Genomic DNA, 27718 nt, shown 5'->3' with positions numbered 1-27718 from the left:
AGTTTGTACGTTCTCCCGGTGACCGCGTGGGTTTTCTCCGGGTGCTAACCTGACTATGGGTGCCGTCTGTACGGAGTTTGTACGTTCTCCCGGTGACCGCGTGGGTTTTCTCCGGGTGCTAACCTGACTATGGGTGCCGTCTGTACGGAGTTTGTACGTTCTCCCGGTGACCGCGTGGGTTTTCTCCGGGTGCTAACCTGACTATGGGTGCCGTCTGTACGGAGTTTGTACGTTCTCCCGGTGACCGCGTGGGTTTTCTCCGGGTGCTAACCTGACTATGGGTGCCGTCTGTACGGAGTTTGTACGTTCTCCCGGTGACCGCGTGGGTTTTCTCCAGGTGCTTTGGCTTCTCCCATTCTCCATAGATGTAAAGGTTTGTACGTTAATTGACTTTGGTTAAAATAAATTGTAAATTGTCCCTAGTGTGTGTCGGATAGTGCCATGTATGGATAGTGCCATGTATGGATAGTGCCATGTATGGATAGTGCCATGTATGGATAGTGCCATGTATGGATAGTGCCATGTATGGATAGTGCCATGTATGGGTAGTGCCATGTATGTATAGTGCCATGTATGGGTAGTGCCATGTATGGGCATCACGGGGCAGCACGGACTCAGTGGGCCAAACGGCCAGTTTCCGTGCTGTATCTCGAAAGTAAACTAATTGATGATGGATTTTTCAACCACATTCAAACCACCAGTCACAGCCTTTGACATTATTGGGAATAGTATATGAAGATTAAGATGCAAAAACAGTGACCCCAGCCTGCCCCTGCACTCAACAACTATGTACCCCTCCCTGTAAACATAGAAAATAGGTGCAGGAATAGGCCATTCGGCCCTTCAAGCCTGTACGCACCGCCATTCAATATGATCATGGCAGATCATCCAACTCAGTATCCTGTACCTGCCTTCTCTCCATACCCCCTGATCCCTTTAGCCACAAGGGCCACATCTAACTCCCTCTTAAATATAGCCAATGAACTGGCCTCAACTACCTTCTGTGGCAGAGAATTCCACAGATTCACCACTCTCTGTGTGAAAAAAAACGTTCTCATCTCGGTCCTAAAAGACTTCCCCCTTATCCTTAAACTGTGACCCCTTGTTCTGGACGTCCCCAACATCGGGAACAATCTTCCTGCATCTAGCCTGTCCAACCATAAAGGAAGATATGGAGCCCAGTGCCAATGACGTAAATGGATAGAAGCGTAGATGTGTTGGTTAGTCTGTCTGCAGATGGGTTGCTGGAGTCCTGGACCATGAACAAGACTGTCAAAGTATACAGTGGGATATAAATCAGCTGCAGAAGTGGGCAGAGAAATGGCAGATGGAATTTAACCCCAGCAAGTGTGGGATATTGTAGTTTGGGAGGTCAAATCTAAGGAAAAAATATACAGTTTTAATAGCAACAGAGGGATCTTGCAGTTGAAGTCCATAAATTCCTGAAAGTGGCGACGCGTAAACTGAGCAGTAAAGAAGGCATATGGTCTGTTTGCTTTTGTAGGCTGGGGTAGAAGAGTCAGGAATTCTAGATACTGCTGAGAGGACTTTGGTTAGGCCACATCTGGAGTATTGTGTGCAGTTCTGGTCACCACAATCCACGAAGGATGTGGAGGCTTTGACAATAGACAATAGGTGCAGGAGGAGGCCATTCGGCCCTTCGAGCCATTCACCGTGATCATGGCTGATCATTCACAATCAGTACCCCGTTCCTGCCTTCTCCCCATATCCCTTGACTCCGCTATCATTAAGAGCTCTAACTCTCTTGAAAGCATCCAGAGAATTGGCCTCCACTGCCTTCTGAGGCAGAGAATTCCACAGATTTACAACTCTCTGACTGAAAACGTTTTTCCTCATCTCCGTTCTAAATGGCCTACCCCTTATTCTTAAACTGTGCCCCCTGGTCCGGGACCCCCCCAACATCGGGAACATGTTTCCTGCCTCTAACGTGTCCAACCCCTTAACAATGTTATATGTTTCAATAAGATCCCTTTGGAAAGGGTTTAGGGGATGCCTGTGTGAGGTTAGCTACAAGGAGAGGTTGGACAAACTTGGATTGTTATCACTGGAGGTTGATGGGAGACCTGACAGAAGCAGATTAAATAATGAGAGGAACAGATAGTCAGAAACCTTATCCCAAGATGGAAATATGCGACACTGGAGTGCATTGGGGAGACGGGGAAAGTTTAGAGGAGATGTGCGGGGCAATGTTTTAGAGGAGGTCCAATCACTCGTGTGTCACACGACCTTCTGCCATTGCTTTGCCACAGCCAGTGCCACATCTGTGCCTCTGCGGAGATGGGCCACAGCGTATGCCTCTCTGCCACAGGGCAGTGGGTGGGCCAATCCACAGTCAGAGTCCAAGATGGGCCACAGCGCATGCCTCTCTGCCACAGGGCAGTGGGTGGACCAATGTCTGTACCTGTCCACAGTCAGAGTCCAAGAAGCCCCACTTCTTCAGGTTGAGTCCACAACGTCCCGCTCCAGTGCGGAGGTGGTTTAGCATTGCCAGGTAGCTTAAGGCAGGTGGTGTCCTGGTGTCACAGAGGAGGTCAGGCCATGGAACACGCTGCCAGGGGTGATAGTGTTTGTGGCAGATACAATAACGGCTTTGAAGTGTCTTTGAGATTGCCACATAGATATCAATGGACGGAGATGGATAATGTGCAGGGAGATGGGAATGTTCTTGGCATCATGTTGGGTGCAGACACTGTGGGTGGAAGGGCTTGTTCTTATCCCCTACTGCTCTGTGTTCTAATGCCAGGAGTGCATCCCCTCCTTGCCCTGCCAGGCTGTGCCCTGCCAGGCTGTGCCCTGCCAGGCTGTGCCCTGCCAGGCTGTGCCCTGCTCCACACCCAGGGCCCACATTGACTCAGAGCCACAGGGGTAGGTTGGAAGCAGGCCGCCAACAATGCCTCAGAGAGCAGCCCACGTCAGCTGGTGAAGCAGGAAGGTCACCAGGTTCAACACCAGACAGTTCTCCTCTACTCACCCAAAGGGGGAGGGTGGGCACATAGGACGCTGTAAGAATGTTTTGATTTATTTATGTGAATGCTTTAACTGCTAGATATTTTAGTGTTTTAATATCTTTCCCTCGACTTCAATTGTTTCAAAAGAGTTTAGGGGTATTTCTGAATGTCAGAAATATTTTACATTTGACTGCCAGCTAAGCATGGCTTTGGCTTAGCCAGTGTCCAGGTCTGTGTAGCTTAGCTAGTGTCTACGGCCGTTTGTCTGTCAGTGTCTAGGGTCTAGCCACCTTTAGGAAGCTCCTCCAGGAGGTGCAAGTGGTCAGGTGAGTTTGGACTGCCTCCTGACCACAAACGCCACACAGTGACCAGCTGGCCACTCCAGTAGGAGGAGGAAGTATCACTGACCAGCCCAATTATTTTGACAATGAGTTTTGTGTAAACCAACCTGGAGAGCAGATGCCTGCTTCTTGATAAGACCATCCTTTAGTTTAGTTGAGTTTAGTTTAGAGATACAGCACAGAAACAGGCCCTTTCGGCCCACCGGGTCCGCGCCGACCAGCGATCCCCACACATTAACACAACCCTACTCCCACTAGGGACAATTTTTACATTTACCAAGCCAATTAACCTACAAATCTGCACGTCTTTGGAGTGTGGAAGGAAACAGAAGGTCCTGGAGAAAACCCACGCAGGTCACGGGGAGAACGTACAAACACCGTACAGACGGTGCCCGTAGTCAGGATTGAACTTAGGTCTCCGGTGCTGCATTCGCTGTAAGGCAACAACACTACCGCTGCCCCACTTCATATCCTGAATCATATCCTGAAGACTGGGATGATGAATTATGCATTGAAGCACTTGCTCGTTTCCTAATGGTAAAGATCAGTAAGAGGTGGGTGAAATAGTCCTTTTTATAGATGGAGTTCTGTGCACTCCCTGTGGTACCTGCCTTGGTATCAGCCTGGCTGTGCCCAGAATCATTGCTGGTACATGCTGAGCTCCAGTCAGAGGTCCTGGCTCCAAGAGGGGAAGCAGCAAGTAATGGGCCGATTGGCCTGCTGCAGAAGGTTACTGTTCAGTAGGTTTTCTGATGGGTGGTGGGAGAGGGGAAGGATGTGCTGGCACTGGAGAGGGTCCAGAGGTTTACGAGAACGATCCCAGGAATGAGTGTGTTAACATATGAGCGTTTGATGGCACTGGGCCTGTACTCGCTGGAGTTTAGAATGATGACGGAGGGAACCGAGAGTCAGAGTGATACAGTGTGGAAACAGGCCCTTTGTCCCAACCTATCCACAAAGACCAACATGTCCCAGCTACACTAGCCCCTCCTGCCTGCCTTTGGCCCATACCCCTCCAAACCTGCCCTATCCATGTACCCGCCTAACTGTCTCTTAAATGCTGAGACAGTCCAACAGCCTGAACTACCTCCTCTGGCAGCTTGTTCCATACACCCACACTCTTTGTGTGAAAAAATAACTTACCCATTAGTGAGCGGCCAGGATAGAGTAGATGTGGAGAGGATGTTTCCACTAGTGGGAGAGTCTAGGACCAGAGGCCAGAGCCTCAGAATAAAAGGATGTACCTTGAAGAAGATGAGGGGAAATTTCTTTAATCAAAGAGTGGTGAATCTGTAGAATTCTTTGCCGCAGAAGGCTGTGGAGGCCAGGCCAAGGCAATGGATATTTTAAAGGCGGAAATTGATAGATTAATTGATTAGTGCGGGTATCAGGGGTTTGGGTAGAAGGCAGGAGATTGGTATTGGGAGGGAAAGATAGATCAGCCATGATTGAATGGTGGAGTGGACTGGATGGGCCGAATGGCCTAAGTCTGCTCCTGATCATGAAATTAGGGGAGACCTCTTGCATCCATGGTAGACTGCAAGTCCTTGAGCCCTAGTCTTAGCTCAGCTCCATCAGCCAGTCCTGGGAGTCACTATAGATGAATGTGGATTGGAGATCTACACCAGTGACTGTGGATGGAGAGCAAGCCTTTCTCCGCATGAGACCACCCACCAGCAGGGGGCAAGGGGTCCAGTGGATGAAGGTGGTGGGCATTCCACAGGAGGCCCCTCCATTTGCAGGCAGGTGAGTCCAGGAGTGGGCCGCGGTTCAAAACCAGGCTGGGGTGTTGGAGCAACCTTGCATGCTGGTCCCACTAACACCTGTCTGTGTGGGTGGGTGAGTGTGTATGAGTGAGTGTGTGTGTGTGTGTGAGTGTGTGTGGGTGAGTGAGTGAGTGTGTGGGTGGGTGTGTGTGGGTAGGTGTGTGTGGGTAGGTGTGTGTGAGTGAGTGAATGTGTGGGTGGGTGTGTGTGTGTGTGTGGGTGGGTGAGTGAGTGTGTGTGGGTAGGTGTGTATGAGTGAGTGAATGTGTGGGTGGGTGTGTGTGTGGGTGAGTGTGTGTGTGTGTGTGAGTGAGTGTGTGTGTGGGTGAGTGTGTGTGTGTGTGTGTGAGTGAGTGTGTGTGTGGGTGAGTGTGGGTGTGCGTGTGTGTATGAGTGAGTGTGTGTGTGAGTGTGCGTGTGTGTGAGTGTGTGTGTGGGTGGGTGAGTGAGTGTGTGTGGGTAGGTGTGTATGAGTGAGTGAATGTGTGGGTGGGTGTGTGTGTGGGTGTGGGTGAGTGAGTGTGTGTGGGTGAGTGTGTGTGTGTGTGAGTGTGTGTGTGTGGGTGAGTGTGTGTGTGTGCGTGTGTGTATGAGTGAGTGTGTGGGTGGGTGAGTGAGTGTGTGTGTGGGTAGGTGTGTGTGTGAGTGAGTGAATGTGTGGGTGGGTGTGTGTGTGGGTGTGAGTGAGTGGGTGGGTGAGTGAGTGAGTGTGTGTGTGCGTGTGTGAGTGAGTGAATGTGTGGGTGGGTGTGTGTGTGGGTGGGTGTGTGTGTGAGTGAGTGTGTGGGTGGGTGAGTGAGTGTGGTGGGACGGGTCCTGAGGGTGGGGCTGTCCTTGAGCAGATTGCAATGGGCACTGGGGGCTGTGGGAATGCCGGAGGTCCATCCCCTCTCCACACAGTCCCAATCCACTCACCCTGCCCGTGAGCTCTGGGCAGATCATATGTTCACCAGCTGCACACCGATATCCCCAGCGCTGGGGGCTGTGTGGCTGCTTGCTCCTGCTTCCTCGCTAGTCCCAGCACTTGCACAGCGTTGCTGTCAGTGTGCAGACGTCTGTCCCAGTGAGACGGTGGAGCCGGCCACAGGCCCACACCACATGTTCACCCCCTCCCTCAGTCGGTCAGTGAGGGCCCAGCCTCTGACACCAATCTCCACTCACCCGCTCCATCCAGGATTTGCTTTATAAAAATAAAATTATATATAATGTGTATTGTAGTAAAAGAAAGGTCTTTAAGGCATCAAGAATAGTTCCAGCAGCTTCAAGGTTGAGCTTGTTGGGCGTTTGGGGTTTGAAGGAGACGGCAGTGGATGGATTGGGCCCACTCTCTGTCTCTGTCTCTGTCTCGTGCCCCTGACCACAGGGGAGGCTGTGCCCCTCCAGCCCGCCCGCCAGCAGGTGGTCGTGTTGATGGTTGATCCGCGGGGTCTGTGTGCCGGCGCTCCCTGTAGGTGTTGCTGCTGATCTGCTGTGTGTGGTGGGGGTCCGGGCAGGGGTGGGATGGGAGGTGGTGTCGGTGATGCCGGCCAGAGAGGGCTCTCCCTGCGGTGACTACAGCCGCCCGTCGGTGCCCACCACCACATTGCCCAGTGCTGCTGCCACCGTGTGGGGCGGCAGGGGAGGTCCACCTGAAAGCAGACAGGAGACCACTCAGCCCATCGTGCCCAGGCCGGCCACCCATGCAATCCCCTCACCTGCGTTTCCCTGCTACGCTTTCTCAGTCTCATGAGGGCCAAGCGTGGGTACATGGGCACAGGGCCGGGGGATGGTGTTGGGCCCTCTCATCCCAGTGTGGGCTTTCAGGCACCCCCACACCGCACCCCACCCCACACCCCCCACCCACCCCCACACCCCACACCACCCCACCCCCACCCACTCAAACCCCCCCACCTCCACACCGCACCCCTCCAGCCCCCCCACTGCCTACCTCACCCCACCGCCCACACCACCCCACCCCCCACCACCCCACTGCCCACCCCACCCCAGCCCACCCTCCACCACACCACCCCACCCCACCGCACCCAGCCCACCCCCCAGTGCAGCAATGCCGGCCGCGTGCCCTCACCTTGCCGGCAGTGGGGCCCGAGCCAGCCGTGCAGACAGGTGCAGTGTCCGTTGCGAGCGTCACAGCGGCCCTTGTTGGAGCAGTCACAGGTCAGGGAGCAGCCCGGCCCATAGCGGTTGGCTGGGCAATCTGAGGAAGAGCAGGAGCAGGAGGAGGTGTTACTGACAAAGAGAGGCCTCAGCCCCAGCCTCAGTCTCCAGAGACCGCCTCTCCAGTGCCCAGAGACCACCTCTCCAGAGACCAGAGACCGCCTCTCCAGTGCCCAGAGACCACCTCTCCTGTAAACCAGAGACCACCTCTCCAGTGCCCAGAGACCGCCTCTCCAGTGCCCAGAGACCACCTCTCCAGTGCCCAGAGACCGCCTCTCCAGTGCCCAGAGACCACCTCTCCAGTGCCCAGAGACCGCCTCTCCAGTGCCCAGAGACCGCCTCTCCAGTGCCCAGAGACCTCCTCTCCAGTGCCCAGAGACCACCTCTCCAGTGCCCAGAGACCACCTCTCCAGTGCCCAGAGACCACCTCTCCTGTAAACCAGAGACCTCCTCTCCAGTGCCCAGAGACCGCCTCTCCAGTGCCCAGAGACCACCTCTCCAGTGCCCAAAGACCGCCTCTCCAGTGCCCAGAGACCGCCTCTCCAGTGCCCAGAGACCACCTCTCTAGTGCCCAGAGACCACCTCTCCAGTGCCCAGAGACCACCTCTCCAGTGACCAGAGACCGCCTCTCCTGTGAAGCTCTCTCTTACTGATGTGGACACTGGAGTCTGGCCTCTCTAACACGGGATGGTGGGAACTGTCATATGAGGAAAAATTGAAAAGACTAGGCTTGTATTCACTGGAGTTTAGAGTGATGAGAGGGGATCTTATAGAAACATATAAAATTATAAAAGGACTGGACAAGCTAGCTGCAGGAAAAATGTTCCCAATGTTGGGCAAGTCCAGAACCACAAACACAGTCTTAGAATAAAGGGGAGGCCATTTAAAACTGAGGTGAGAAGGAACCTTTTCACCCAGAGTTGTGAATTTGTGGAATTCTCTGCCACAGAGGGCAGTGGAAGCCAAATCACTGGATGAATCTTGAAGAGGCATAGATAGAGCTCTAGGGGCTAGTGGAATCAAGGGTTATGGGGAGAAGGCAGGCACGGATTACTGATTGTGGATGATCAGTCATGATCACAATGAATGGCAGTGCTGGCTCGAAGCGCCGAATGGCCTCCTGCACCTATTTTCTGTTTCTATGTCTATAAGCACCCGCGCGTGTGTGTTAGGGGCTGGTATGGGAGGTTTCTGACATTGGAAGACCAGGCGATGGTTAAAAGAGACATTTTTGAGTTATGAAAAGATGTAAAATGCCAAACTTCGTCTTGCCACTGAACGGTCTGTGATGGGATCGTCAATGTACTGAATCACGAGAGAGGGACTCAGTTTTACACAAGGAGATGAGGTTGGAATATTTTGGCGGGGTTATTGAGGCAGCAAGTGCAGTGGTATTTAACATCAGCAGCTGCAGGGATGGCACAGGTTGGTCCAGCTGAGGTATGCACAGGCGATGGGCAGAATGGTCACACTTGGCCCGTTACAGTTCTCCTGGTGCAGTCCCGTGGAACACCTGTGCTCACGGCAAGGGCCAATGGCTCCCATCTCCGCTGACACCCTCTCACTAACCTTTAAACCCCTGGGAACCAGGTGAAAATAATGGCCCCTCGGCTGATGACGAGGAAAGAGTGCAGGCGATCAAACTTCCAAAGTGGGCAGAACAGCAGCTCACATTTTGCTTGGGCAGCGTAGATCCCAGCGCCCGTATTCAGCGTCCCAGCGTCCCAGCGTCCCAGCGTCCCAGCGCCCGTATTCAGCGTCCCAGCGTCCCAGTCCCAGCGCCCGTATTCAGCGTCCCAGCGTCCCAGTGTCCCAGCGTCCCAGCGCCCGTATTCAGCGTCCCAGCGTCCCAGCGCCCGTATTCAGCGTCCCAGCGTCCCAGCGTCCCAGCATCCCAGCGTCCCAGCGCCCGTATTCAGCGTCCCAGCGTCCCAGCGTCCCATCGTTCCAGCGCCCGTATTCAGCGTCCCAGTGTCCCAGCGTCCCAGCGCCCGTATTCAGCGTCCCAGCATCCCAGTCCCAGCGCCCGTATTCAGCGTCCCAGCGTCCCAGTGTCCCAGCGTCCCAGCGCCCGTATTCAGCGTCCCAGCATCCCAGTGTCCCAGCGTCCCAGCGCCCGTATTCAGCGTCCCAGCGTCCCAGCATCCCAGCGTCCCAGCGCCCGTATTCAGCATCCCAGTGTCCCAGCGTCCCAGCGTCCCAGCGTCCCAGCGTCAGAGTTATGACATCTCTAACTGCACGTAACCCTTGCTTTCCCTCTCTCACCACCCCTCCCCACCCTCGTTCTCAGACTGTCCTCCTGAGTAATTTCACAGTTTGTGTGCCTCGTTGTCACCTTCCCCTCAGCCAACAATGAGCCATTCTACATGTCCTTGATCTGTACTTCTCATGCCATTCCATATCTCTCGTTCCCCACTCCCCTGACTCTCAGTCTGAAAAAGGGTCTTGAGCTGAAAGGTTACCCAATCCTTCTCCCCAGAAATACTGCCTGTCCCGCTGAGTTACTCCAGCTGTTTGTGTCTGCCTTCGGTGTAAACCAGCATCTGTAGTTCCTTCCTACATGTCCAGACTACTGTCCACTCTGGTCCTCAGTGATGCTGCGATTGCAGCTGTAACATCATGGGGGCAGCACTGAGCCCCGGCCTCAGTGACCATGGTGGAGGGAGCTCACTGGGTACAGGTTTGCGTCTGATTCACGTGATCCACTCACTCCCAGCCACTGTGCCGACTGCCCAGCAACCCCTGGTACAGGTGTTGGAGACACAGCACTGCGAGAGTGGATCACATCTGTGCCACCAGTACCAGCGGGAGACTGGAGATGTGTATAATGATGGTGAAAAGCAATGGCAACAACTCTCCCACTCCTGCCAGTAGTGGATGGGACCTGCCCACCTGGTGTGGTTGGGCCACGATTGTAAATGATCATGGACTGTGGAACTCCTCACTCCTCCATCAGACCCATTTAGACAGCGCTGGAGCAGAAGAAAATCTGCAGGTATTTGTGGGGGACAAAAAGGTACCTGGCACAGGTGAGAGTGTGAGAAGGAACTGCAGGTGCTGGTTTAAACTGAAGATAGACACAAATGCTGGAGTAACTCAGTGGGACAGGTGGCATCTCTGGAGAGAAGGAATGGGTGACGTTTCGGGTTGAGACGTCTGAAGAAGAGTCTGGACCTGAAACGTCACCCATTCCATCTCTCCAGAGGTGTCGCCTGTCCAGCTGTTTTGTGTTTATGTTTAGCACAGGTGAGTGTTGACGGCAGTACCTCAGGTGGACAGATAGTGTTCAGGAAAGGATGAACCTGGATAACTAACGGCATAACAAGCAACTGAGGCAAAGGAAAGTTGTCGGGATAGGCAGGGTGGAGGTGGAGGTGGAGGCAGGCACAAATGTTTTTTTTAGTTTGGTTTAGTTTATTGTTGCATGAACCAAGGGAAAGTGATAAGCATTTTATTGCATGTCAGTGGAAAGATTATGTATGATTACTGAGCCATCCACAATGCATGGTAAAGGGAATAACATTTGGTGCAAGATAAAGTCCAGTAAATTCCCATTGAAGATAGTCCGAGGGTCTTCAATTAGATAGATAGTACTTCAGGACTGCTCTCTAGTTGGTGATAGGATGGTTCAGTTGCCTGATAACAGCTGGGAAGAAACAGTCCCTGAATCTGGAGGTGTGTGTTTTCACACTTCTGTACCCCTTGCCTGCTGGGAGAGGGGAGAAGAGGGAGTGGCCGGGGTGAGACTGGTCCTTGGTTATCCTGCTGGCCTTGCCGAGGCAGCGTGAGGTGTAGATGGAGTCAATGGGAGGGAGGTTGGTTTGTGTGATGGTCTGAGCTGCATCAACAACTCTGCAATTTCTTGAATGAAGCCGTTCCCAGACCATGCTACGATGCACTCTGATACAAATGCTTTCTATGGTGCATCTGCACAGGTTGGTGGGAGCTGTTGGGAACATGCCAAACTTCCTAGGTTTCTAAGGAAGTGGAACTGTGGCATTTTAGAGAGGTCCGGCTAGACAAATGGATGTGTAAGGAATGGATATGGATTATGTGCAGGCAGATAAGAGTTGGTCTTGGCATCATGGTTGGCACAGACATTGTGGGCCGAAGGGCCTGTTCCTGTGCTGTTCTATGTTAGACCGTGGAGAGATTGCTGGCTGAGGACGTGGTTTAAATGAGAGTGTGGGTGAGCAAGCACAGGGATGGAGGGAGGGAGGGATGGCTGGGGGTTCATTCTGCTCTCCAGTTACAAACGGTGGGAGAGGTTCTGGAAGATCAGAAGCCTGGGTGGACGGGTGACTCACCAAGGTGGCACCTGGGGCCGGTCCTCCCTGGGGGGCAGAGGCATTGTCCATCCGTGGGTTCACAAGGTGCACGTCCCTCACAGTCACACAGCTGCCCACAGTCATCTCCGTACCGGCCCAGCTCACACCCTGCAGAGAGAGACAAAGCTGAGGGGCGCGCGGACATCTCCCCTCCAAGGGCGGCCCTCGTGTCTGTGGGGTAGATGATCGGCGAGGGAATGCACGAACCTCCGTTATGGGAGGGCTGGCACAGGCTGGGTTGAGCGGCAGAGGCTGAGGGAGGCCTGAGAGAGGGTTGCAAAGTTGTGATGAACATGGGTAGGATAGAGAATAGGAGATCCCTCCCCATAATGGAGATGTCCAAATCCAGCGGCCATATGTTTACATTGAGTGACGAGAGGGTTAACGGGCATCTGAGGAAAACTGCCATCACTGAAAGGATAGTTGCAATGTTGGCCACACTGCCCGGGGGAGGTGGAGGTGGGCACTCCCTGGGTAAGCATGTGGCCGGGGGAGGTGGAGGTGGGCACTCCCTGGGTAAGCATGTGGCCGGGGGAGGTGGAGGTGGAGGTGGGCATTCCCTGGGTGAGCATGTGGCTGGGGGAGGTGGAGGTGGGCACTCCCTGGGTAAGCATGTGGCTGGGGGAGGTGGAGGTGGGCACTCTCTGGGTGAGCATGTGGCCGGGGGAGATGAAGGTGGGCACTCCCTGGGTGAGCATGTGGCTGGGGGAGGTGAAGGTGGAGGTGGGCACTCCCTGGGTGAGCATGTGGCTGGGGGAGGTGGAGGTGGGCACTCCCTGGGTGAGCATGTGGCTGGGGGAGGTGGAGGTGGGCACTCTCTGGGTGAGCATGTGGCTGGGGGAGGTGAAGGTGGAGGTGGGCACTCCCTGGGTGAGCATGTGGCTGGGGGAGGTGGAGGTGGGCACTCCCTGGGTGAGCATGTGGCTGGGGGAGGTGAAGGTGGAGGTGGGCACTCCCTGGGTGAGCATGTGGCCGGGGGAGGTGGAGGTGGGCACTCCCTGGGTGAGCATGTGGCCGGGGGAGGTGGAGGTGGAGGTGGGCACTCTCTGGGTGAGCATGTGGCCGGGGGAGGTGGAGGTGGGCACTCCCTGGGTGAGCATGTGGCCGGGGGAGGTGGAGGTGGGCACTCCCTGGGTGAGCATGTGTATTGCCAGGGCATGGAAGGCTATGGACCAAGCACTGGGACATTAGATTGGTAGGCTTGGCTACAGCATGGTTGGCATGGTTTAGTTGATTTAGTTTAGAGATACAGTGCGGAAACAGGCCCTTGGATGCAGTGAGTTCCAGCCGACTAGCGATCTCTGTACACTAGTGCTATCTTACACACTCAGCACAATTTACACCCAAAGACAATTAACTTACAAACCTGCACAAGTTTGGAGTGTGGGAGGAAACCGGAGCACCCGGATAAAACCCACGCAGTCACGGGGAGAACGTGCAAACTCCGTACAGACAGCACCCGTAGTCAGGATCGAACCTGGGTCTCTGGCGCTTTAATTCAGCAACTCTACCGCTACACCACCGTGCCGGCCTCAATGGGCAAGGAGTGGAGGGATGGTTTCTGGGACACTTGCATTGCAGAGGCAAATATTATCCAAATTAACAGCGGATCAGTGACACAACAACATGGGTCAAATAAAAAGCGGTCAGAATTGGAGGGAAGAGAGACATATGTCAGGACTGATGGTGGCTGCTCTCTGGGTTTGGGCAACAACAACAGGGTGGTACAGTGACACAGCGGTAGAGTTGCTGCCTGAAAGCACCCGTAACTGGGTGGGTTTCATCCATGAGCTCCAGTTTCCTCCCACACTCCAAACACGTACAGGTTTGTAGGCTAATTGGCTTGGTGAATGTGTAAATTGTCACTTGTGTGTGTAGGATAGTGTTGGTGTGAGGGGATCACTGGTCGGCATGGAGTCGGTGGGTCGAAGGGCCTGTTTCTGCGCTGTATCTAAACTAAACTAAACTAAACTAAAGTTAATGCCATGGGTTTGGGTAGCAATGGGTGTCTGCTGGACATTGGGTGTCTGCTGGACACTGGGTGTCTGCTGGACATTGGGTGTCTGCTGGACATTGGGTGTCTGCTGGACATTGGGTGTCTGCTGGACATTGGGTGTCTGCTGGACACTGGGTGTCTGCTGGACACTGGGTGTCTGCTGGACATTGGGTGTCTGCTGGACATTGGGTGTCTGCTGGACACTGGGTGTCTGCTGGACGTTGTTGGGAGCATGGTCAGCTCTGGGTGCTGGTCAGGTCAGGGTTGAGGTGTGGGTGGAGGGCAGTGAATCGGGTTAACACTGTGAGCTGTGAGATTGGGTGCCCATGTACCAGAGGGTGCTTTGCCCATTACCTTCCTGGCAGTGGTCTCCATGGTAACCGTGCGGACACAGGCAGTGGCCAGTCACAGGGTCACAGGCCGCACTGTTCCCACAGTCACAGAGGTGTTGGCAGTTTGATCCATGAAATCCCAGCGGGCAGACTGTGGGCAAAGACAAACACCGCAATAAAACACTGCATCCCAATAGCAACGGGGGCAGCCCCACTACCACTCCCACTCCTCCCACTATTCCCACTCCACTCCTACTCCCATTCCCACACCACTCCCACTCCACTCCCACTCCCACTCCCACTACTCCCACTCCCACTACTCCCACTCCTCCCACTCCCACTCCCACTCCACTCCCACTCCCACTACTCCCACTCCCACTACTCCCACTCCCACTACTCCCACTCCTCCCACTCCCACTCCCACTCCACTCCCACTCCCACTACTCCCACTCCCACTACTCCCACTCCCACTACTCCCACTCCTCCCACTCCCACTCCACTCCCACTCCCACTACTCCCACTACTCCCACTCCTCCCACTCCACTCCCACTCCCACTACTCCCACTCCTCCCACTCCACTCCCACTCCCACTACTCCCACTCCTCCCACTCCACTCCCACTCCCACTACTCCCACTCCCACTACTCCCACTCCTCCCACTCCTCCCACTCCCACTCCACTCCACTCCCACACCCACTATTCCCACTCCCACTCCCACTCCCAGCTTTACAGGCGGCTGGGAAAGAGGGGAGAAAATACTCCTGTAAGGCAGCAACTCTACCACTGCGCCACTATTCATGGGATCATTCTCGTAAACCTGGACCTTCTCCAGTGCCAGTATCACTCCTGAGATATGGGGCCCAAAACGGCTCACAATACTCCAAATGCAGCCAGAACAGTGCCTTACAAAGCCTCAGCATTACATCCCTGTTTTTATATTCTAGTCCTCTAGAAATAAATGGTAAAATTGCATTTGCCTTCCTTACCACTGATTCAACTTGCAAATTAACTTCCTGGGAATCCTGTACCAGCACTCCCAACTCCCTTCATGCCCTTGGTCTGTTTTTGTGTTGTGTAATTACTGTAATTATAAGTCTGGACTCTCAGCAGCAGTGCAGGGCTGAAACACAAACCCTTTAGTTCTGGTTGTCAGACCCCTGGACAACAGAGGCTGATGTTCCCCGCAGCTCTGGATCCCAGCAGCAGGTGGTGCTGTTGTACACTGAATGTGTGAGGGAGCTCAGGCACTCAACCCAGAGAGCCACTGTCCTGTCTGCCTCTGTGCCCCCTCGTCCCCACATGCACCTCGTCCCCACATGCACCTCGTCCTCATGCACCTCGTCCCCACATGCACCTCGTCCCCACATGCACCTCCTCCTCATGCACCTTGTCCCCCCATGCACCTCGTCCCCACATGCACCTCGTCCCCTCATGCACCTCGTCCTCATGCACCTCGTCCCCACATGCACCTTGTCCCCACATGCACCTTGTCCCCCCATGCACCTTGTCCCCCCATGCACCTCGTCCCCACATGCACCTTGTCCCCCCATGCACCTCCTCCTCATGCACCTTGTCCCCACATGCACCTTGTCCCCCCATGCACCTCGTCCTCATGCACCTCGTCCCCACATGCACCTCGTCCCCACATGCACCTCGTCCCCCCATGCACCTCGTCCTCATGCACCTCGTCCCCACATGCACCTTGTCCCCCCATGCACCTCGTCCCCTCATGCACCTCCTCCTCATGCACCTTGTCCCCACATGCACCTTGTCCCCCCATGCACCTCGTCCCCACATGCACCTCGTCCCCTCATGCACCTCGTCCTCATGCACCTTGCCCCACATGCACCTTGTCCCCACATGCAGCTGCCAGGTTTCCAAATGAGAGGATTACTCCCCTTCACCCTCACAGCAGCACAGCTGATACAGTTCCAGCCACACAGGTTGAATTCTGCCTTTGGTTCCTGCTCTCCTTCGCCCTCCCTCATCCACACCCCAAAGGTGAATGGCCCCTTGCACCTAAGTGAGAGATGAATCTGGGCGCAGTTACTGAGAATGTGGAAGAGTAAAATGAGATTGATGGGATTAATGGTAAGGGGTACACAATGATCAATGCGGACTTGGTGAGCCAAGGACCTATTCACACAGAGGGTGCTGCTTATAGGGAATAAACTGCCAGAGGAGGTCGTCGAGGCAGAAACTATAATAACGTTTAAGATCACATGGGATCCAAGGGCAGGTAGCTGAATGGGTAGAAGATTGGCTTCATGGAAGGAACAAAGGGTGATGGTGGAAGGTTGCTTGTCAGACTGAAGGCCTGACTAGTGGTGTGCCTCAGGGTTCGGTGCTGGGCCAGTTTTGCAGATAGTGAAGATGGTTATGAAAAATTACAGCAGGATCTGGATCGATTGACCAGGTGGGCTGAGGAATGGTTGATGGAATTTAATACAGAGAAATGTGAGGTGTTGCATTTTGGGAAGTCTAACATGGACAGGATCTACAGAGTGAATGGTAGGGCTCTGGGGAGTGTTGTAGAGCAGAGGGGTCTAGGAGTGCAGGTGCATGGTTCCTTGAAGGTGGAGTCACAGATAGATAGGATGATCAAAAAGGCTTTTGGCACATTGGCCTTCATCAGTCAGAGTATTGAGTATAGAAGTTGGGAGGTTATGTTGCAATTGTATAAGACATTGGTGAGGCCGCATATAAAGTATTGTGTTCAGTTCTGGGCACCATGTTGCAGTAAAGATGTTGTTACGCTGGAAAGGGCACAGAGAAGATTTACGAGGAAGTTGCCAGGACTAGAGGGTGTGAGCTATAGGGAGAGGTTGAGTAGGCTGGGTCTCTATTCCATGGAGCGCAGGAGGATGAGGGGTAATCTTATTGAGGTGTATAAAATCACGAGAGGAATAGATCAGAGTCTCTTGCCCAGAGCAGGGGAATCGAGGACCAGAGGACAAAGGTTTAACGTGAAAGGGAAAAGATTTAATACGAATCTGATAAGGTACTTTTTTCCACAAAGGGTGGTGGGTGCATGGAACACGTTGGACTGGAATGGAATACTTTATTGTCACGTGTCTAGGCACAGTGAAATTCTTTGCGTGTGCACCCAATGTATACAAACCGTGGCCACCTATGGTGCTGACAAAGTTACAAAGCACACCGGCTCCTCCATTGTTCACCCCCCCCTCCCCCACAGTGGTCCCCCCACGCCAGGCCCCCATTGTCCATTGTTCTTCCCCATCCCCCACGCTCTCATCGACCGCGGGACGACCCGCGAGGCTTCCCACCGCCGAGGCCCCATCTCCGCGAAGCTCAACCGAGGCCCCATCTCCACCATTGCCCCATCTCCGCGAGGCCCCATCTCCACCGAGGCCCCATCTCCACCATTGCCCCATCTCCGCGAAGCTCAACCGAGGCCCCATCTCCGCGAGGCCCCATCTCCGCGAGGCCCAATCTCCACCGAGGCCCCATCTCCACCATTGCCCCATCTCCGCGAAGCTCAACCGAGGCCCCATCTCCGCGAGGCCCCATCTCCACCGAGGCCCCATCTCCACCGAGGCCCCATCTCCGCCGAGGCCCCATCTCCACCGAGGCCCCATCTCCGCCGAGGCCCCATCTCCGCCGAGGCCCCATCTCCGCGAGGCCCCATCTTTGCGAGGCTCCACCGAGGCCCCATCTCCACCGAGGCCCCATCTCCACCGAGGCCCCATCTCCACCGAGGCCCCATCTCCACCGAGGCCCCATCTCCACCGAGGCCCCATCTCCGCGAGGCCCCATCTCCGCTGAGGCCCCATCTACGCGAGGCCCCATCTTTGCGAGGCTCCACCGAGGCCCCATCTCCACCGAGGCCCCATCTCCGCGAGGCCCCATCTTCACCGAGGCCCCATCTCCACCGAGGCCCCATCTTCGCGAGGCTCCACCGAGGCCCCATCTCCACCGAGACCCCATCTTCGCGAGGCTCCACCGAGGCCCCATCTCCGCCGAGGCCCCATCTCCGCCGAGGCCCCATCCCAACCGAGGCTCCAACGAGGCCCCACCGCTGCCGTCGCCCCACTACACGTATCCATCACGTCCGTCAGTCGACGCCATCATCGGCCACCTGTCCACAACGCTGCCGGGTCCTCTCCTGAGGCCTCTGTGGTGCCGACCCAGGCACTGACTTGGTATTGCCTTTCATTATTCTGTAAGTTCAATGAGGTCTCCACTCAACCTTCTAAACTCCAGCGAGTACAGGCCCAGTGCTGTTACGTGCTCATTACATGCTAACACACTCAGTCCTGGGATCATTCTTGTAAACCTCCTCTGGACCCTCTCCAGAGCCAGCACATCCTTCCTCAGCTATGGGGCCCACATTTCCTCACAGTACTCCAAATGCGGCCTTATAGAGCCTCAGCAAGACATTTCTGTTTCTGTATTCCAGTCCTCTGGAACGAGCTGCTCGAGGAGGTAGTTGAGGCAAGGACTATCGCAACATTTAAGAAACAATTATGCAGGTACATGGATAGGACAGGTTTGGGGGGGATATGGGCCAACCGTGGGCAGGTGGGAATAGTGTAGATGGGATATGTTGACCGGTGTGGCTATGTGGGCTGAAGGGCCTGTTTCCACACTGTATCATTCTATGACTCTAAGAGACATTTGGACAGGTACATTGACAGGAAAGCTTGAGCCATTTGGGCCAAACATGGGCAGGTGGGACTAGTGTAGATGGGGCATCTTTGTTGGCCTGGGCAAGTTGGGCAGAAGGGCCTGTTTCCATGCGAGATGACTCTTTGCTGCTCATCATTTTACATACTTCTTTCAGGTCTTCCAATAGGGCGGTCACGGTGGCGCAGCGGTAGAGTTGCTGCCTTACACCACTTGCAGCGCCGGAGACCCTGGTTCCATCCCGACTACAGGTGATGTCTGTATGGAGTTTGTACGTTCTCCCCGTGACTGCATGGGTTTTCTCCGAGATCTTCGGTTTCCTCCCACACTCCAAAGACTAACAGATATGTAGGTTAAGTGGCTTGGTGTATGGGTAAATTGTCCCTAGAGTGTGTAGGATAGTGTTAGTGTGCGGGGATCGCTGGTCGGCGTGGACTCGGTGGGCCGAAGGGCCTGTTTCCGCGCTGTATCTCTAAACTAAACTAAACTAAACCTCTAGAGTTCCAGAGAAAACAATCGAGATCTGTCCAACCCCTCACTCTAGCTATTCCAGGCACCTTCTTGGTAAACCTCCGCCATACCCTCTCCAAATGCCCCACATCCCTCCTGTAATGGGGTGACCAGGACTGCACACCATACTCCAAATGCCCCACACCCCCCACATCCCTCCTGTAATGGGGTGACCAGGACTGCACACCGTACTCCAAATGCCCCACACCCCCCACATCCCTCCTGTAATGGGGTGACCAGGACTGCACACCATACTCCAAATGCCCCACACCCCCCACATCCCTCCTGTAATGGGGTGACCAGGACTGCACACCATACTCCAAATGCCCCACACCCCCCACATCCCTCCTGTAATGGGGTGACCAGGACTGCACACCGTACTCCAAATGCGTCCCGACCAAACCCCTACAAAGCTCCATGGTGAATTCCTGACTCTTACTCAATGTTGCAACCAATGAAGACAAGTGTACCGTGTGCCTTGTTACCACTCTTGTGTTGCCACCTTCAGGGAGGTCTGGACGTGGACCCCTCTGTATATCAAGATCAAATGATAAAGGGCATTTCTGCCCGTGGATTGGAATCATCCATAATGTCCCATTCCTTCCTGGAGGCTCGATGCCAACTTACCGTGCTGACAGGATTGGCCGTAATATCCTTTAGGGCAGTGGCAGAACCCGGTGATCCGGTCACAGCTGGCATTGGTGTGGCAGGCACAGTCCAAACGGCAGCCGGCACCAAACGTCCAAGCGGGGCACTCTGGAAAACACAAACACCACACCGGAACCATTATCACCCACCTTCCTGCTTGGAATCAGCAGCCGGAAATATATACAATATATTCGGGCGGCACGGTGGCGCAGTGGTAGCGTTGCTGCCTCACAAAGACGTACGGGTTTGTGGGTTAATTGGCTTGGTATAAGTGTAAATTGGTAGTGTTAATGTGCGGAGATCGCTAGTCAGTGCAGACATGATGGGCCGAAGGGCCTGTTTCCATGCTGTATCTCGATACCAAACTAAACTAAATTATTACCCAGATTCTGTTTTGGATTCAGCAGCTGGAAATACATGCAATAGGAATGGAACACAGTGAGTAGGTAATGTGAAAACTGCAGGGATGCTGGAATACTCAGTGGTCCTGGGACACTGGGTTCACGTGCCAGGTCCCTGACCTCCTGCAGCAACTGAGGGATGTAGAGCTTCATCAAGAGGGCCAGTGGAGCGGGTGGGTGAGGGAGGAAAGAGGGCAAGATCTGTGCAGATGCTGGAACACCGGGTGAATGAACGTCAATAGGAAGGGTCATGAAAAGCAAAAGGGGTGTCATTAAAGGAGAAATTAAAGGAGAGCTTTCTGGTTGTATTCAGTCAGCAGAACGGGGAGTCTGTAAAATCCAGCAACGAAGGAATGTCCGTGGCTTGGGAAAAGGCAGCAAGTGCAGTGTGGAGACAGTGTGTGTGGACGATCCACTGCCTGGTCCCTGTGGCTGTGACCATCAGATCCAACGCTCACTGACTGAGAGCTGATACAACCCAAGGACCTGAAACAAGCCCTTTCCCAACAGTGTGGTAACACAATCCTCCCACTGCCCACTGCACTCTCACACTGCCAGATTGGGACTGGTATCAATTTTGCATTGAAACAACAAGTGTGTCATAAAGTTACAGGAGAACAGTATTGAGGAAGGAAATCCAAAGCTAGCATTTATTTCGAGAGAACGTAGTACTGATTGTGGATGATCAGCCATGATCACATTGAATGGCTCGAATGGCCTCCTCCTGCACCTATTTTCTATGTTTCTATGTAACTAGAATACAAAAACAGGGATGTAATGCTGAGGCTTTACAAGACACTGGTCAGACTGCATTTGGAGTATTGTCAGCAGTTTGGGGCCTCATATCCAGAGGTTTATGAGAATGATCCCGGGGATGATTGGGTTAATGCATGAACGTTTGAAGGCTCGGCGCCTGTACTCCATGGAGTTTAGAAGATTGAAGGGGGGGCCTCATTCAAAACTTCCTGAATAGTGAAAAGCCTGGATAGAGTGGATGTGGAGAGGATGTTTCCACCAGTGGTAGAGTCTAGGACTAGAGGTCACAGGCTCACCATAAAAGGACGTGCCTTCAGAAAGATGAGGAAGAATTTCTTTAGTCAGAGGGTGGTGAATCTGTGGAACTGCCTCAGGTGGCTGTGGAGGCCAAATCAATGGATATTTTTAAGGCGGAGATGGACAGATTCTGATGAGTAAGGTTGTCAGTGTTTATGGGGAGAGGGGGCTTTGGTAGTAAAGCTTTCAATAAGGTTCCGCATGGTAGGCTGCTTTGGAAGATTAGATCGTATTGGATCCAACAAGAGATAGCTGAATGGATTGACATTTTTTTTCATGGAAGGAAGCAGAGGGTGAAGGTGGAAGGTTGCTTCTCAGGCTGGAGGCCTGTGACTAGTCATGTGCCTCAGGGTTTGGTCCCTTCCTACCCCAACCAACCCCTCACCTTTGGTGAGTGGACCAGGGAGTTACGGAGGGAACGGTCTCTGCGGAAAGGGGAGGAGATGGTGGTTTGTGGATCATCAGAATGGCAGGAGATGCCGCCATTGTGTCATTGACTACATCTTCAGCTGTCAAAGTAACCCATGTCGAGGAAGCTTGCCCTAAAGTTACTCCAAAACTCCACCAGTGTTGGTGGGCCCTTCCTTCCTTCCTCATTACAACTCACTTAGGCCCACATCTCCTTTGTTCAAGAACAGATGATTTCAGAGGCTTGAGACTGGCGTTGTGTCAGAATAGGAACCTGTTTGGAGAGATTCAAACCATTTGGCAGGAATCTATGTAGGCCAATAGTCAATAGTGTCAATAGTGCCTTGTTTGGTACAATACGTTCAAGGACTTGAGTAGAAAGGGAGGCTGGAGTAGGGCAAGAACTTTCAAAACTGGAGGTTAAGAAGTTAGTGGTTTGGTGAGAGTATGATGGAGGAGCTGGAAGTGGATGTTATCGGTATGATGAGTTTATATATGGCAGGGGAAGTGATGGCAGAGAAACACAAGGAAACGCTAGGAACTGGGGCCTTAAAGGTAAGAATGTGGTGTGGCAGTGGGAGCCGTAAGCTTGCTCTCTATCTTATTTGCATCAGCAGCTTTTGAAGAAATGTAACAATATGTGTCTTTCAATACTAGAATTGTTATTGTAGCTGTCTGTAGGAGATCATTCTACATTTGCTGGAGGCTCCAGAGCATTCTTGGAAAGGCCTGGACAACCCTGGAAAATTGGCATCCAGCTCTTAAATAAGAAAGTGTCAGCAACGATAATGAAAGCTAGCCTCGAAGCTCTGTGCTCGGAATCTTAGAAAGGCATCATTTTCAATTTAGATTTGTTTTGTGATCAAACAGAACCAAAAAATTTGATGTTCAGTTTTTGTTTATTCGATTGATTTGAGACAAGATTCCAAGATTGGTGCCCAGCTTCATGTAAATGCTTCTGTTGGACACTCTTAGGTTCCTGCTCTGTTTAACATTATGTGGGGAGCAGTAACATTGTCCATTTTGACAGGAAAAGTAAAGAAGTATGTCATCTTAAGGGCTGGCGGCATGGTTCCTGCATCTGGTGATACCAGATGCAAGGGGTTTCAGCTTCACACCATTACAGAATATGATCCAAACTGTTCTGGATTGGCAAAAGGTAGAGTGAACAGTTTGCGATCATCATTGAGGAGACATATCCTACATTAGACATAGAAACATAGAAAATAGGTGCAGGAGTAGGTCATTCGGCCCTTCAAGCCACCGTTCAATATGATCACGGCTGATCATCTAACATCAGTACCCCGTTCCTGCTTTTCCCCCATATCCCTTAGCCCTAAGAGCTAAATCTAACTCACTCTTGAAAACATCCAGGGAAACTGCCCTCTGTGGCAGAGAATTCCACAAATTCACAACTCTCTGGGTGAAAACGTTTTCCTCATCTCAATCCTAAATGGCCTACCCCTTATTCTTAAACTGTGACCCCTGGTTCTGGACTCCCTCAACATTGGGAACATTTTTCCTGCCTCTAGCCTGTCCAATCCTTTAAGAATTTTATATGTTTCTATAAGGATGTCGACAAAATGGAGAGGGTACAGAGGAGATTTACTAGAATGTTGCCTGGGTTTCAGCACTTCAGCTACAGAGAGAGGTTGAACAGGTAGGGCCGAACGGGCCTGTTTCCATGCTGTAATTGTTATATGGTTATATGGTTATAAGATCCCCTCTCATCCTTCTAAATTCCAGTGAACACAAGCCCAGTCGACCCATTCTTTCATCATTAGTCAGTGATGCAGTTTTTAGAGCTGCTGCCTCACAGCACCAGAGACACCGGTTCGATCCTGACCTCAGATGCTGTCTGTGTGGAGTTTGCACGTTGTCCCTGTGACCGCGTGGGTTTTCTCTGGATGCTCCGGTTTCCTCCCACATCCCAAAAACATGCAGGTGTGTTCATTAATTGGTCTCTGTAAATTGCCCCTAGTTTGTAGGGAGTGGATGCGAAAGTGGAATAGTATAGAACTGGTGTGAATGGATGATTGATGATTGGTGTGAGTCGGTGGGCTGAAGGGCCTGTTTTCCCGCTGTATTTCTAACCTCCATCTGTATGGAGAGAGATTGCAGAACTCACAGGTTCAGTGGGATCCAGGTCCGAATGCAGAATGTGCAAATCACTCATCTACAGGCCTAGTGTATTAGAAAACGAACAGATCGTTATTACCTTGAGAGGAATGGAATTCAATACGAGAAAGTTTTGGTTCAATAATGCAGGGCAATGGTCAGACCACATCAGTACAGAATTGGTCTCCTTATTTAAGAAAGAATGTTAACACTTTGGAACCTGAACACAAAAGATCTGCTTATAAAAAATATGCTTATAAAAGATAGCAAAAGATAGACACAAAATGCTGGAGTAACTCAGCGGGACAGGCGGCGTCTCTGGAGAGAAGGGATGGGCGATGTTTCGGGTGGAGACCCTCCTTCAGAAGGTGGGCTGGTGTGTGCTGGAGTAGGGGAGTGAGTGGAGACTGGACTCAGGTGTGCACGGTCCTGAGGTGTGGTATCAGGTGGAGGTGGAGGGGATGCACCCCATGGGGGAGAGTGTAGGTCACTGCTGAAAGGTAAAGGCTCACCCACCCAGGACAGAGATGAGAATGTTATTGTCTCTCTCAGAGGGCCAGGAACATGAGAGAATATCAGGCGGTGGCACAGTGGCGCAGTGGTAGAGCTGCTGCCTTGCAGCGCTTGCCAGTGCTCCCGACTACGGGCACTGTCTGAACGGAGTTTGTACGTTCTCCCCGTGACCTGCGTAGGTTAATTTGCTCGGTGCAAGTGTAAACTGTCCCTAGTGTGTGTAGGATAGTGTTAATGTGTGGGGATCCCTGGTCAGTGTGGACTCGTTGGGCTGAAGGGCCTGTTTCCGCGCTGTAACTCTAAACTAAAGAAGAAGAGTGTTTCAATGTTTATACGGGTTTCCGGGGTTACGTCCGTGCCCGGGTGGTGTTGGAGAGGGACCGCGCTGTCCACGGGCACCATGGGGATTTCCGGGGTTACGTCCATGCCCGGGTGGTGTTGGAGAGGGACCGCGCTGTCCACGGGGACCCTGGGGGTTTCCGGGGTTACGTCCGCGCCCGGGTGGTGTTGGAGAGGGACCGCGCTGTCCACGGGGACCCTGGGGGTTTCCGGGGTTACGTCCGCGCCCGGGTGGTGTTGGAGAGGGACCGCGCTGTCCACGGGGACCCTGGGGGTTTCCGGGGCCGTTGGGCACCGTGGGGGTGGAGTGTATCCTCAATAAGGATGGGGAAATAGTTATTCAATATTTAAGAATATTTGTTGATTTTGTATTATGGTATTATTTGTATTTTGTGTGTCTTTTTGCAAATAGTTGATTAAAGTTATTTTTGGTCAAAAGAAAATGTTTATACAGCAGAGGTAACGAATAGAACTGGGGGGAGATATAAAGTGTTGAGTTTCCTCTGGGTCAGCCATGGGTTTATAAGTTCATAAGGTCATAAGTAATAGGAGGAGAATTAGGCCATTGAGCCCAATAAGTCCACTCCGCCATTCAATGATGGCTGATCTATCTCTCCCTCCCAACCCCATTCTCCTGCCTTCTCCCCATAACCCCTGCCACCCGCACTAGTTCTGTACTGAGGGAGTGTGTTTGTTGGGCTGAGCCCCACAGTCCCCATGGTCCCGGTCGGTGCGTTACCTGTGCACAACTCTCACCTTGCTCACACTGGGGTCCCGTCCAGCCCAGACCACAGGAGCAGGAGCCGTCCACCGCGCTGCACCGCCCACCGTTCCTGCAGCTACATGTATCCCGGCAGCCTGCGCCAAACCTGTCTCTAGGGCAGACTAAACACACGAGGCAGTCGGTCAAGTTAATGGACAACATCCATCAGCACTGGGCAGCCAGCAGTCGGACACTCGGGCTGGGATCAAGGGCAGTCTGGTGTAGGACCAGGAGTGGGACATCCATCAGCACTGGGGTCGGACACACGGGCTGGGATCAAGGGCAGTCTGGTGCAGGACCAGGAGTGGGCAGGGACCTGCAACTCAACCATCCCACCACATCTGTAGAGCAGTCCAGACCCTCGGACTACCTTGGATCGGACTTTACTGGCATTATCTAGCACTGAACATTATTCCCTTATCATGCATCTGTACACTGTGCATGGCTTGATAAATTAATCTATTGTCTTTCCGCTGGCTGGTTAGCACGCAACAAAAGCTTTTCACTGTACCTCGGTACACGTGACAATAAACTAAAATGAGCAGTCACCTCCCCCATATGGAAGCCTCTCCACCCCACTACTGCAGGCCTCACTCAGGCCCCGGGATCACTTCCCACAACCCTCTCCAGAGTTACCTGTGCCCCACACCAACCATCCTGTCAGCTAGACACTCCCTCTCTTCCACACCACCGCCCACGTTACCCCCCCCCCCCCACCCCCCCCCCCTCTCCCTCCCGGCTACAACGATCTCCACACCAAACCTTGCATCATCCAGCATGCCCACACACCCTGACCTCCCCGTCATCATCACTCACCCCCCCAACACAACCTCACCCCCCCACCCATAACCTCACCCCTCCCCACACCTTAACCTCACCCCTCCCCAAACAATCTCACCCCCCCACCCATAACCTCACCCCTCCCCACACAACCTCACCCCCCCACCCATAACCTCACCCCCCCACCCATAACCTCACCCCCTCACCCATAACCTCACCCCCCCACCCATAACCTCACCCCCCCATCCATAACCTCACCCCTCCCCACACACCCCTCCCAACACAACCTCACCCCCCCACCACAACCTCACCCCCCCACCCATAACCTCACCCCTCCCCACACCTTAACCTCACCCCTCCCCAAACAATCTCACCCCCCCACCCATAACCTCACCCCCCCACCCATAACCTCACCCCTCCCCACACACCCCTCCCAACACAACCTCACCCCCCCCACCCATAACCTCACCCCTCCCCACACATCCTGAACCCTCACGAAAGTATCACAAAATGCTGGAGTGACACAGCAGGTCAGGCAGCATCTAGGAGAGAGGGAATGGGTGACATCCATGGGAATGAGAGGTAAAGGGACAGGTGTTGCATCTCGTGCGGTTGCAGGGGAAAGTGCCCGGGGATGGGGTGGTTTGGGTAGGAAGGGATGAGTGGACCAGGGAGTTACGGAGGGAACGGTCTCTGCGGAACACAGAAAGGGGAGGGGATGGGAAGATATGGCCAGTGGTGGGGTCCCGTTGGAGGTGACGGAAATGTTGGAGGATGATTTGTTGGATACGCTGGCTGGTGGGGTGGAAGGTGAGGACAAAGGGAATTCTGTCCTTGTTACGAGTGGGGGGAGGGGGAGCAAGACCGGAGCTGCGGGATGTAGAAGAGACCCTAGTGAGAGCCTCATCTACAATGGAAGAGGGGAAGCCCCGTTTCCTGAAGAATGAGGACATCTCTGTCCCCAATGTGAAACACCTCATCCCGGGCGCAGATGCGTCGTAGACGGAGGAATTCGAAGTAGGGGATAGACTTTTTGCAGGAGACAGGGTGGGAAGAAGTGTAGCCCAGATAACTGTGCGAGTCAGTAGGTTTATAGTAGATGTCAGTCACTAGTCTGTCTCCTGTGATGGAGATGGTGAGGTCCCGAAAAGGGAGGGAGATGTCGGAGATAGTCCAAGTATATTTAAGTGCAGGATGGAAATTGGAGGTGAAGTGTATGGGGGCGGGGGGGTTGGGGGGACGGGGATGGGTGGGGACGGGGGGGTGTGGGAACGGGGGGTGGGGGGACGGGGGCGGGGGGGGGTGGAGAAGGGGAGAGTGCAGTAGTGTGTATGCCCACAGCGGTTTGTTCCTCACCCTGTCTCCGCCTCTCATGTTGGCAGCAGCCACGGGACCATCAGCCTCAACACTGGCGACTGAAACCGTGCAGGGCCACAGATTTAGGACAGACCAGACCGGGACAGAGCAGTGATTGGTCAATGGTCATGATCTACCCACCCCCCCCCCCCCACTGCCACATATCCAGAACAACGCGGGGACTGGACAACGGACAGTAACAACCACCCCCCACACCCCCCCCATACCCGCGGCCTGGGGACTGGACAACGGTGAGCCATCTCCCCACCCCCCCCCCCATAACCACGATGGCCCATA

At 53.6% G+C, this 27718-nt stretch overlaps 1 protein-coding gene across 1 annotated transcript in view; it reads right to left on the bottom strand.

Annotated features, from left to right (window-relative positions):
* Window positions 1-5990: 5990 nt before the first annotated feature.
* The window catches only part of LOC144607921 (uncharacterized), a 511597-nt gene continuing 489869 nt past the window's right edge, over window positions 5991-27718 (bottom strand). Inside the window, exons 33-38 of the mRNA XM_078425055.1 lie at window positions 25279-25407; window positions 19670-19798; window positions 13909-14037; window positions 11538-11666; window positions 7142-7270; window positions 5991-6704 (exon numbers count right to left, since the gene is read on the bottom strand). Coding sequence (XP_078281181.1) covers window positions 6628-6704; window positions 7142-7270; window positions 11538-11666; window positions 13909-14037; window positions 19670-19798; window positions 25279-25407 — 722 coding nt within the window. The 3' untranslated portion in view covers window positions 5991-6627. The remainder of the gene's footprint in view (window positions 6705-7141; window positions 7271-11537; window positions 11667-13908; window positions 14038-19669; window positions 19799-25278; window positions 25408-27718) is intronic.

This window comes from Rhinoraja longicauda, chromosome 30 (assembly GCF_053455715.1).
Source record: "Rhinoraja longicauda isolate Sanriku21f chromosome 30, sRhiLon1.1, whole genome shotgun sequence".
Lineage (NCBI taxonomy): Eukaryota > Metazoa > Chordata > Chondrichthyes > Rajiformes > Arhynchobatidae > Rhinoraja > Rhinoraja longicauda.
This window is presented reverse-complemented; position numbering and strand designations above follow the sequence as displayed.